The sequence below is a fragment of the Megalobrama amblycephala genome, linkage group LG15 (genome assembly GCF_018812025.1).
Source record: "Megalobrama amblycephala isolate DHTTF-2021 linkage group LG15, ASM1881202v1, whole genome shotgun sequence".
NCBI classification, from domain to species: Eukaryota; Metazoa; Chordata; class Actinopteri; order Cypriniformes; family Xenocyprididae; genus Megalobrama; species Megalobrama amblycephala.
Genome location: NC_063058.1, coordinates 35,168,721 through 35,181,481, shown reverse-complemented (window position 1 = coordinate 35,181,481; position 12,761 = coordinate 35,168,721). Strand labels below are relative to the sequence as shown.

At 35.1% G+C, this 12,761-nt stretch overlaps 1 protein-coding gene across 1 annotated transcript in view; it reads left to right on the top strand.

The window, feature by feature from the left end:
• Positions 1-578: 578 nt before the first annotated feature.
• The window catches only part of LOC125247647 (PDZ domain-containing RING finger protein 4-like), a 36,661-nt gene continuing 24,478 nt past the window's right edge, over positions 579-12,761 (top strand). The window contains exon 1 of the mRNA XM_048159058.1: positions 579-806. Within this exon, the coding sequence (XP_048015015.1) occupies positions 672-806 (135 nt within the window). The 5' untranslated portion in view covers positions 579-671. The remainder of the gene's footprint in view (positions 807-12,761) is intronic.

Sequence of the window (12,761 nt, the reverse complement as noted above, 5' to 3'; positions counted from 1 at the left end):
ACCGCTGGTAAATTCTGTAGCATCTCTTGTCGTCTGACACAATCACACCTGCTGTGACGGACACGCTGATGTTCTCCAGCTCATCGTCTGGACGTTTCATTAAAGGCGAGGCAAACCGATTTCAATCCACATCTTTAAAGGCTGTGAGTTTGTGGACATTATCTTGTGCATTAGTGTCAACTCTGTTTTATTAATAGTATAGATTTATACGATCAGCCATAAAACTGAATCACTTTCATCAGTTATTGCTGTTGGCTAAAGCGTGCACAGTACTCATATTTCATGGATCATAAAATGTATGTATGGATGTGTGTGTGCAGTCTCTGCAGATTGGTGACCTACTTTGCTTTTTGCATTTTATGTTGAAAAGCTTCTGATCAATTCCAGAGTGAGCTGCTTCTCCCCAACCAACCATAAGAGTTTAAGACCAAAAACCACTTAAAATCTCTGCGCGTTATTGTGCAGCCTGACACAAAAGAGCCTTATTGTCTCAGCCCTGACTCCTCCCACCCATGTAGCCACACCCCTCTCATGCATATGGCATCATTATTCATAGGCTGAGCTGCTGAAGGGGGCGTGTCCGCGTCTCAGAGAGAGAGAGCGCGAGCGAGCCGCTGCTGTCAGATGCCAGAGGCTGCGCGCGTGCATGCGGTCCGCGCGGCGACACACGGATGAGAGGGAGAGCCGCGAGCCGCCGCGGGGAGAGCGAGACGGCTGCCGTGTCCCTGAGCTCGAGGATGGGCTGCAATCTGTGTAGTTTACAGAAGAGAGAGGAGCACTACAAACTACTGTACGAGATCTCACAGGTGAGACACACGTCACTTCCCTCAGACAGACGGACAGCTTCAGAGAGTTTCTCATGTGCAGGAAAGTAGAAAAGACTTGGTACTATGGTAATACCATGTTTGCATTTTTATTTGTATCATGGCAGTAGCGCTGTTTTTTGGACATGTACCATGGTTTTATACTCTTTTTCTCTTGATAATACGATGCATATTTGATTATGGTGGTTGTTTTTCACATTGTTATTTTTTTCCATATAATACTATAGGTTTTTCCTCAATGATACCATGTACTTTTGGTCATGGTGCTTACTGTGGTTGTTTTCCACGTAAAACCATAGTTTTTGGACATGTACCTTGTTTTTACTCTGTTTTTTTCACATACTATATCATAATGGTATCATGTTTTACACTTGATTTTAATGATACAATTCCTTTTCTGATCATGCTTCTTACTGTGCTTGTTTTCCAATCGATACCATAGTTTTTGCTCATGCATCATGGTTTTACAATGGTTTTTCACATGATACCATAGTTTATGGACATATACCATGGTTTTACTCTGTTTTCCCCATAATTTTTTGGACATGGTATCATGGTTTTACACTTGATTTTAATGATAATACAATTCCTTTTTTTGATCATGCTTCTTACTGTGCTTGTTTTTCAATCAGTACCATAGTTTTTGGACATGCACCATCTTTTTACAGTGTTTTCCACATAATACTGTAGTTTTTGGACATGTATTGTGGTTTTACAATGTTTTTCAGGTAATACCATAGTTTCTAGACATGCACCATGTTTTTACAGCGTTTTTCCACATAATACCATAGTTTCTGGACATGCACCATGTTTTTACATTGTTTTTTCACATCATACATTTTGCTCACAGTTCTTACTGTGGTTGAATATAGTACCTTGGTTTTCCTCACATAAAATACCATAATGTTTGGACATGGTATCATGGTTTTACACTGGATTTTAATGATAATTCAAGTCCTTTTTTGATCATGGCTTTTTACTGTAGTTGTTTTTTAATCAATACTATAGTTTTTGGACATGTACCATGGTTTACACTGGTTCTTCACACATATTTTGGACATTTTACAATGTTTTTCTACATGATAATACCATACTATATTTGGTCATGCTGCTTACTGTGGTTTACCATATTATACCATACTTTTTTGGATATTTACCATAATTTTACAATGGTTTTTCCAAATAATACCATAGTTTCTGGACATGCACCATGTTTTTACTGCGTTTTTCCACATAATACCATAGTTTCTGGACATGCACCATGTTTTTACAGCGTTTTTCCACATAATACCATAGTTTCTGGACATGCACCATGTTTTTACAGCGTTTTTCCACATAATACCATAGTTTCTGGACATGCACCATGTTTTTACAGCGTTTTTCCACATAATACCATAGTTTCTGGACATGCACCATGTTTTTACAGCGTTTTTCCACATAATACCATAGTTTCTGGACATGCACCATGTTTTTACAGCGTTTTTCCACATAATATCATAGTTTCTGAACATGCATCATGTTTTTACAGCGTTTTTCCACATAATATCATAGTTTCTGAACATGCATCATGTTTTTACAGCGTTTTTCCACATAATATCATAGTTTCTGAACATGCATCATGTTTTTACAGCATTTTTCCACATAATACCATAGTTTCTGGACATGCACCATGTTTTTACATTGTTTTTTCACATCATACATTTTGCTCACAGTTCTTACTGTGGTTGAATATAGTACCTTGGTTTTCCTCACATAAAATACCATAATGTTTGGACATGGTATCATGGTTTTACACTGGATTTTAATGATAATTCAAGTCCTTTTTTGATCATGGCTTTTTACTGTAGTTGTTTTTTAATCAATACTATAGTTTTTGGACATGTACCATGGTTTACACTGGTTCTTCACACATATTTTGGACATTTTACAATGTTTTTCTACATGATAATACCATACTATATTTGGTCATGCTGCTTACTGTGGTTTACCATATTATACCATACTTTTTTGGATATTTACCATAATTTTACAATGGTTTTTCCAAATAATACCATAGTTTTAGACATGCATCATGGTTTTACATAATTTTTTTCATGATAATACTATGTATTTTGCTCATAGTGCTTACTGTGGCTGCTTTTCACATAATACAATAGTTGTACCATGGTAATAATACACTATAATGGTGCAATAATATCATGGTTTTGGACATGTACCACGGTAATACCATGTAATATTTTGCCATATACAATAGTTTTGGAATGGATATACCATAGTAGTTTCATAGTAGCTATTCTTTGGAGTCCATTTATAAGGTAATCATTTTGTACCAAATGCCATTGAATATATCAAAGTACCGTGGTAAAACCATCATAGTAGTTGTGTAGAATGAGTTCTGTTGTGCAGTTGATGATTTCCTTGCTGATGAACAATCAAACGGCGAGTTTGTAAGAGACTAATGAATCGCTGTTGAGCAGAAGGACGATCTTCTCCTGTAGTTCCTGATTGATTCTCTGCTGAGTGTTTCATTAACTCTTATGATGCTGAAGGGCTTTAATGGCTCTGTTTCACACACACACACACACACACACACACACACACACACTCGTCACGTTCACGGCGGTCTCATTAGAGCTCGTAGAAATGATTCCGGGTCTTAATAAAACGTGAAATGTTCCGCTGTGTGTGTGACGGGAGATTCACTCGGTTAATTGCCGCCGTTGTTCTGTAACGAGGAGTTTTGACGAATGTCCTCCGGCTGGATCGTTTTAATCAGGCCGATGAAGATCAAGCTTCTGTAGGTCACGTTTCTGCTCACCAACAACACTAAATTAATAGAATTAATCCACAGTAAAATGTCTCGGAGAACTTCTGTGTTTAACAACATTAACTGCTGCGGTTTGGCATCTATTTCTTGTCATTGCTGGAGTTGATTCCTCTTCTGCTGTGGCTTTTGACTTTATCTTCCCAATATGTTGTGGGTTTATTCTTCTGCTTCTGAACGTGGTCTTCATCTGGATCAGATCTGGAGTTTATTGATGTGTGTGTTTGATAACAGAAGCTGGTCTCCTGTGAGAAGACACCTTCACATAAGTGAACATTTGGTTTCTTTCTGCCTCTTATAATCACACAAGCTCTGCTGCTGTTCCTTTAAGACCTAATGATGTAATTCCGGTGCTCCTGAACATCTGCCATTGAGATGAATGGGAATGCTAACGGATAGAGACTCCAGGTGTTATATTGACCTCCTTTTTACTTCATAAAGAGCATTGCAATGCATTCTGGGATTGCTTTGTGATGGACACAGGTGAGAAAGTGTCTGAAACTATGTATAGTATTTCAACAAGACACATGTATAATGAAGTGTTTTTGTGCGATGTTGTCTTGTGTGTGATTCGGGAGCAGTCAGACTCGATGGTGTGTGTCGTTCTCTGCTCTAATTAGTCCTTCTGCAGATGCGTGTGCAACACATCGCTGCACAGGAAGTGACATTTCCATCCTCGCCGGTGTTTGTGTGCGTACGCTGCGCTGTTTAATTGTCTGCTGATGGTCTATAAGCCCCATAATGCCGAGCCGATGTCTCCAGAGACTTGAGGTTAAACATGCCTTCAGTTTATTCTGCAGTGCACGTGTTGAAGACAGAGCGCCCCCTATAGACAGCTGAACTGGTGTATATATATTTATTTTTGAGACTTTTTCCACCATTTAAGCCTGGAATATTTTCCATTTCGCTCAAATAACGCAGTGAATCATTTGATGGTTGGTTCATTCAGATCTAGTTGATTCTATTGACTCATTCAATCTTTAACGTTTTTGTTGTTGTTGAGCTGTTAAAGCTCCGCCCTCTTCTGGAAAGCGGAGCTCATTTGCATTTAAAGGGACACACACAAAAACGGTGTTTTTGCAAATTTGACAAGCTATAATAAATGATCTGTGGGGGATTTTGAGCTGAAACTTCACAGACACATTCTGGAGACACCAGAGACTTATATTACATCTTGTGAAAAGGCATTATAGGTCACCTTTAAAAGATTTTAAAATCCATATACTGTCCATTCGTCAAGAGCTACTGGGAAATTCAGGGAAATGCATTGTTTGGCAGGTCTGGGTCCATTTGGAGCTCCATAGTGACTTCATGAAGTATGTGTGTGTGTCTTTCTGAACATGAGAAGTGGACAGGTGTGTTTGATTAATGAGTTTCATCTCTGCTGGGATGTGTGTGTGTGTGTGTGTGGGTGTGTGAATGGCCTGAGGCCCCGTGACCGGACTGGACCGGACTGGACGCAAATGTCCCAATCCATCTCTCTGTCCGACCGCCTCTCGCTGACTGATGGCCCACAAACATCACAGCTGGAAGCAGGAACAAAAGAGGAGAAAAATGAGCCGTTTGATTGATCTGGTGTCCACAGCTGCCGGATTACCTGCAGAAACACGGAGAGAGCCAGAGGTGCTCCGTTCCTCTCTGAACCCCACGGATGGAGGATTCTGGCTCTCCTGATTGTTTCTCTGAGCCTCTTTTACCTTCAATAGCTGTTTGGAAACAGACATTGTTTGTGTATTAAAATGGCTCAGTCTGAGAGCATATGAAATCGACATCAGGCTTTTATGGCTCATATATTCTGATATAGTGAGAATATGGAAGAAAAACAGCTAAAACTGAGCTCAATTTGCTTCAGATTCTGATATTGAAATGACATTCTGATGCTTGTAATGTAAATTAATGAGATCTCTATAACAGTATAGCGGATACTGACATAAAATGCAATGTTTTGATCATTTACAGGCCTTAGAAAAGGCCTTATATGGTTAAAAGAGAGAAAAATAATGTTTTATTCCTCATTCCGAATTTATATCCAGTGGGATTGTGTTTAAATATGAGCCTGGTTTTCCGTGAGCATCCAGAAAGGCCGTTGCTCCGACGGAAGGCCGGAGACGTGAGTGAATGTGTTGGGGTTCAGCGGGATCGAGCCTCTGGCTGCTGCTGACGCAATCATTTTTCCAGCTCATTCCGAGCAGGAATATGAAAAGGGAATATTTACGGACCCCCAACAGACTGAAGCTTCACGGCGGCGTTACATAATCACACGTCTATTAATAATGCATGTGTGAACGTGTGTGTGTGTGAAATGACACATCATATTCTGCCGTTTTCAGCATCAAATATTTTGACTCTTGATTAGTAAGATCTGAATATTTCCATCATTTCTCCGGGTATGAACTCGTCTCAGATCCAGAGCTGGCGTGTCATTTGATTGACAGCTGTCATTTGTCATCCTCCAGGAGGGTCTGACTCCCGCTGATCCTCATAAACACACGTGGATCTGATGTGATTTACTCTGGTGTCATCCTCATCTCCATCTGTAGATTGACCTTTAACACGCGCGACTTCAGACGCTTTGACCTTTACAGATCCTGACGGAGGACAGAGTCTTATCACCTGAGCACAGGTGAACAAGAAGAGACACACTTAATGTTCGTGGTTTGACTGCTGGACTGATGCATTATGGGTAGATGATATAATTGGGCTGATAGATTTGGAGATTTATGAGTCGATATTGAGCTCCAGCTCTGTGTTTTGGTTGATTATTCTTCTGCTGAGTTGAAGAGTGGAGTATAGCGTGATTTCATTGGTAATGTAGTTCACAGCAGTGATCCGCCTCATTTACGTAATGAACTGTTTGGCTTCAGTGTGTTTGTGTGAACAGCTTGAGCTTTTGTCTTTGTGTGAATGGAAACACACACGCTGGCAGTCATGTGACCCGCTCCGTCCCGAACAGAAGGAGAGCTGGTTAATTGACTTCATCATTGAGACGGAGCCGTTAGAGGGAGAATCTGGAGCAGATCCACTGCTGGAGGATGAATGATGGGAAGAAAGCGTTTAACGCCCTAAAACATTTGTGGCGCTTTCAGAGCGTTCATCTGTTTGTTTGAGCAGTTATTATTATCGCTGACTAAAACTGAAAACTGTTAAAAAAACATTCTTGTGAATTGAAATAAAATAAAACTAAATATAAAATCTGAAATGAATTATAAAAAACACATTTTATTTTAGTTGGTTGCAAAGCATTTCTAATTTCTGTTTAGTTTAAGTTGAAGTATTAAAATAACTAAAACTGTTAAAATATATATATATATATATATATATATATATATATATATATATATATATATATATATTTTTTTTTTTTAATTGAAAATAAAAATTTAAAAAAATTATAAATAAAATACAATTTAAAAAATGTAAAAAAAATATTACTTTAATAAAATATGAAAACTTAGTTGCCAAGACATTTCTATTTTTTGTTTAGTTTAAGTTGAAGTACTAAAATAACTAAAACTGTTAAAAAAAATTAAATCATTTTTTTAAAAATATAAAATAAAATAAAATTATAAATAAAATAAAATTGAAAAATTTGAAAAAAATATTACTTTAATAAAATATGAAAAACTTAGTTGCCAAGACATTTCTATTTTCTGTTTAGTTTAAGTTGAAGTACTAAAATAACTAAAACTGTAAAAAAATATATATATTTAAAAAAATTGAAATAAAATAAAATTATAAATAAAATAACATTGAAAAAATTGAAAAAAATATTACTTTAATAAAATATGAAAAACAGTTGCCAAGACATTTCTATTTTTTGTTTAGTTTAAGTTGAAGTACTAAAATAACTAAAACTGTTAAAAAAATTAAATCATATTTTTTTAAAAAAAATTTTAAAATAAAATACAATTATAAATAAAATAAAATTGAAAAAAATGAAAAAAATATTACTTTAATAAAATATGAAAAACTTTGTTGCCAAGACATTTCTATTTTTTGTTTAGTTCAAGTTAAGTACTAAAATAACTAAAACTGTTAAAAAAAAATTAAATCATTAAAAAAAATTGAAAATAAAAATTGAAATAAAATAAAATTATAAATACTTAATTACTTTAATAAAATATGAAAAACTTAGTTGCCAAGACATTTCTATTTTTTGTTAAGTTTAAGTTGAAGTATTAAAATAACTAAAACTGTTTAAAAAATTAAATCTTTTGTTTTTAAAAATTGAAAACAAAAATTGAAATAAAATAAAATTATAAATAAAATAACATTTAAAAAAATTAAAAAATATTACTTTAATAAAATATGAAACTTATTTGCCAAGGCATTTCTATTTTCTATTTAGTTTAAGTTGAAGTATTAAAATAACTAAAACTGTAAAAAAAAAAAAAAAAAAAAAAAAAATATATATATATATATATATATATATATATATATAAAAAATTGAAATAAAATAAAATTATAAATAAAATAAAACTGAAAAAATTTAAAAAAAATATTACTTTAATAAAATATGAAAAACAGTTGCCAAGACATTTCTATTTTTTGTTTAGTTTAAGTTGAAGTACTGAAATTGCTAAAACTAAAATTTAAATAAAAATGTAAGAAACTAATAAAAATGTTTAAAAAACCCAACAAAATTACAAAAAAAATATCTAAAATGAAAATGAAAAAATAAAAACTAATTCAGAATATTAATAAAAACTATAATGGTATATTACCAAAATGACACTGTCCAACATGTCAAATTCGGACTGTTATTAGTTATTATTTTAGTTGTTATAGTATTGTTAAAATACTATAATAGTTTTATTAATATTTCAAATGTGTTTTTTTTTTTTTTTTTTTTTTTCATTTTTATTTTCATTTAAGTTGGTTTGTTTTTGCCATTTAAAAAAAAAAAATGTCTATAGTTTTTATTCATCTTATTTCAGTTTTAGTTTTGGTTATTTTTGTACATCGTTAAATTAAATGAAAATGAGAAAAGTTTTTATATTATTTCAGTAAACGTTTATTTCATTTGAAGTAAGAAATTTTTATTTTTGATGTATTTAGTTTTAGAAACCTGTGTGAAAACAGTCATTATGTTTCGTTTACTGACACAGAAACACACTTCAGTCATGTGACTCTCTGAGATCTTTGGTGTTTATGTATTATTTAAATCACGTGAGGTTGTGGGCGGGACTATCAGTTTGATTGACGTTTGAGAAGCCTGTGTGAAAACAGTCACTATGTTTGGTGTAGTGACACAGAAACACACATACTCTGAGATCTCAGGTGTGTGTGTGTGATAACAGACGAGTGTCGCGCGTCTCTGTGGGATTCTCCAGGTTTGTTATTAAGCAGATGGTCCGTGCTGTTCGCTGAGATATCTGCGCTTCAATATCCGCTCTGACATTTCCTCAAACGCGGGGGTGATCTGAATAGAGGTGCGTTATCACCTGTTAGCGGCGGCCGTCTCCCGTTGGATGTCGGGATACGGGAACACAAAGAGCCCGTCTCATCCGTGAGAGGCTCGTCCGCGTGTCACGGCCCGGGTCACGGCACAGGCTCTCTGCGGCCGCCCTGATAAGACGGAGGGTGACAGAGGGCATGATGGGACGCGTCTGGCTGGAGAGGATGACAAAGGAGGAAGGACAAAAGCAGAGCTGAATCCATTTACATCCACACAAGAGCTGAACTCCAACACATGACCGTAACTGAATGAAAGTGAGACAAACTAGCTCAAATACAATAAGTTAATAATTAATATTCATGAGATGAGGTTTATAATCGATATGTCAGATTTTGATTTTATCAGTTTGTACAGTCAGTTCAGATGTGTGTGTGTGTGTGTGTGTGTGTGTGTGTGTGTGTCCAGTCCTGAACAAAAGAGATTTGGTAATAAGGTGTGATATGAGTGATATGAATATGTGCTGATAGATACACTTTAATGAGAAGCTTCTCAATGCAGGCAGCACAAAGGCTTCTGGGACGGCGAGCTTTTGTCCGATCGAGATCGATTGTGCTCGGATCAGCTCACATGCGTTAGTAATTAATTCAGATTACAAAATCCATTCAAGCCGCCAATAATATGTGACACACGGGCCGCTCACGGCTGGAATCTTTAATAAACGACCCGTTTGTGTCGGATCTCATTTCACCGGGAACAAACGTCCTTCCCGCTTCCCTTGTTCCACGTCCGGCCCGCAGGAAGAGGAAACGGTGGCTGTGGAAACTGGATGTAATCAGTAAACTGTGCCATCACAGCACAGCTGTCAATCACAGGAATGATTGACAGGCAGGAGCGTCTGGCTGTGGTCATCAACAGTATATTAAACTGAATTTATTCCAGATTATATCATGCTGTTTACTGGTCTTAATGGATATATTCATGAGAATTCATACATGTCAGATTTTGTGATTGAATGTGAAACACGAGCACGGCGAGGTATTCTCCGCTCTCAGGTGTGTTTCTCGCGTCCGTCGGCCCTCGGAGAGCGAGGTGAGACACACCTGAGTCTCTACAGGAGAAGCAGCCGTGATCAATAGCAGAATCAGACACGTGATGAGCAGACAGACTCGTCTGCAGATTCATCTCCTCTGGCGGGAGTCGATGTGGACGAAAGGTCAAAACTCTCCAGACGAGATCTGAGCTTCAGGGGTGAGGAAACACCTCCCCGCCTCAGAGGCTCATGGGAAACCTCTGTCTGACACACCTGCAGGGGATTCTGGGAGAAGAACCATATAACCCCCACTACATATAAATAGAAATATGAGCTTCCTGCTCCAGTCGAGATCAGGGTATAAAAAATAAGAATGACTAACTAACCAATGAACTAACTAAATTTGATTAAAATAGAAAATAAATAAAAGTAACAAAATGTATCAGAATAGATAAATAAAACATATATATATATATATATATATATTTTTTTTTTTAATTATAATAATATTTAATTAAATATCATTATATTTATTTATATTAAAGATTTATTATTTTGGTATTTATTTTAATTTATTCAGTTTTCTATTTATTTAAATTATCATATTATTAATATATGTATTTATTTATTCTAATACATTTTGATATTTATTATAATCAAATGTATTTATTTAAAATAATGGTAGTATAATATTTTTGATTTATTATTTAAATTTGATAATTACGTATTATATTTATTTATTTAAATAAATTATATTAAGCTTATTAAATTAAAATTGTTTTAAATAAATAAATAATGATTACAATCAATGCAATTTGAATAACACTGATTAAAAATAAATAAATATGATTATATTTAATTATCAAATTAAAAATATATTTAAATATTATAATAAATTCAATTCTTTTAAATAAATACATTTGATTAAATTAAATACCAAAATGTATTAAGATAAATAAACACATAATATAAATAAAATTTGATTTGAATAAATAGAAAATTGAATAAAGTAAAAATTGATTTAAATAAATAAATTTGATTAAAATAACAAAAAATCTTGAAATAAATAAATATATTTAATTAAATATCAAATTAAAAATATGAAATAGAATAAAATGTATTATAAATATATATAATATATTACAAAATATATTATAATAAACAGTTATTTTAAATAAATACTTTTTAATAAAATAAATACCAAAATGTATTCGGATAAATAAATAAATAAATAAATAAATACATACATACACATAAGTATATAAATATATAAATAAAATATTTAAATACATAGAAAATTGAATAAAATTACATTTGATTTAAATAAATAAATATATTTGAATAAAATAAATAAAATGGATTCGTATAAATAAAAAATATATTCAATTAAATAAAAAATTAAAACAACTAAATTATTTAAATTAATTAATTAAAATAATTAAAATGTGAAATAATACATCTGACAACACAGTTCTATAGTGAATAGGGGGAAAAAATCACTGATTTTCACATTTTTCCAAATAGACTAATATTGTAAACGCATGAATCGGGCCTTTATAAATGTTAGGATGAGTGTCCCTCTCCTGAGGATGATATTTGGGTTCCTGATCTGAGTTTATGAGCGACTCAACGGTCAGATAAAGTCACAGTGTGTTTCCACATGATTTCAGCGCGTTGCATCACGTCTCTGCACAGGTATCATCTGAACATTCACTGCTTTACCAGCTTAATGCCGTCACGACACGAGTCCGTCTCACGCGAGTTCACATTGTTTTGCAGTGTACGAGTTCTGCTCTATATGTTTGACGTCACATGATGTGAAACAGAGTCATGCATCACTTTGCATTGGTTACGACACACGCGAGCATGAGTGTTTCTGGGTGAACTGTCTCTTTAAGATCACACTTGAACAGACGCTTTACTCCAGAGCGGTCAGGCTCATGAAGGTGTGAAACACTGGATGATTCGGAGCAGATGTCTGCAGGTCATTCACGAGGTCCCATGCTGCATCGGCTCCGCGTGTCTCTGGCTCTGTGAATGAATCAACCGTCCGATCCTCACGGTTTCTCAGGGTTCCTCGCGTCTCAGACTCCTGCTGAAGATCTCTCGAGGAGATCAGAGGAGACTCGACGTGTGAATGAGGACGAGCAGATCGGATCTTCAGAGAGTCATTCACACTGATTCGTTCGTTTGTGTGTTGTCTGAACATTGACTCAGACCCTGATGGACGATCAGTAATCGCGTGTGTGTGTGTGTGTGTGTGTGTGTGTGTGTCATGGACGCATGTGTTCTCCGTTCAGTTTCACAGACGCTCATGTGGAATGAGCGTGAGATGGATGGAGTTTGAGTTCATCGCCGGAGGAGCGTCGCAGGAACTCTTTGTTTACATGCTGTAATTAGTTGTGCATTGTGGGTAATTGCTGCTTTGCTCCAGTCAGATGTGGTTTATTTCCTCCAGCTGAGTTTGTTTATCATCATCAGAGGAACTTTTAGGATCTGTTGTGTGTTTGAGGAGCGATGGAGGAGGTAAACTGATTCATAAAGATGTGTGTTTCTAGTACATGATCTGTGAGAGTTTTACTGTGTTATTTCTAGATGTACCACAGTATAATAAATCCCCAGATTTGATCGTCCTCATGCGAGGGACCCCATCCTGAAGTTTAAGAGGCAGCTGTGTATTTTAAT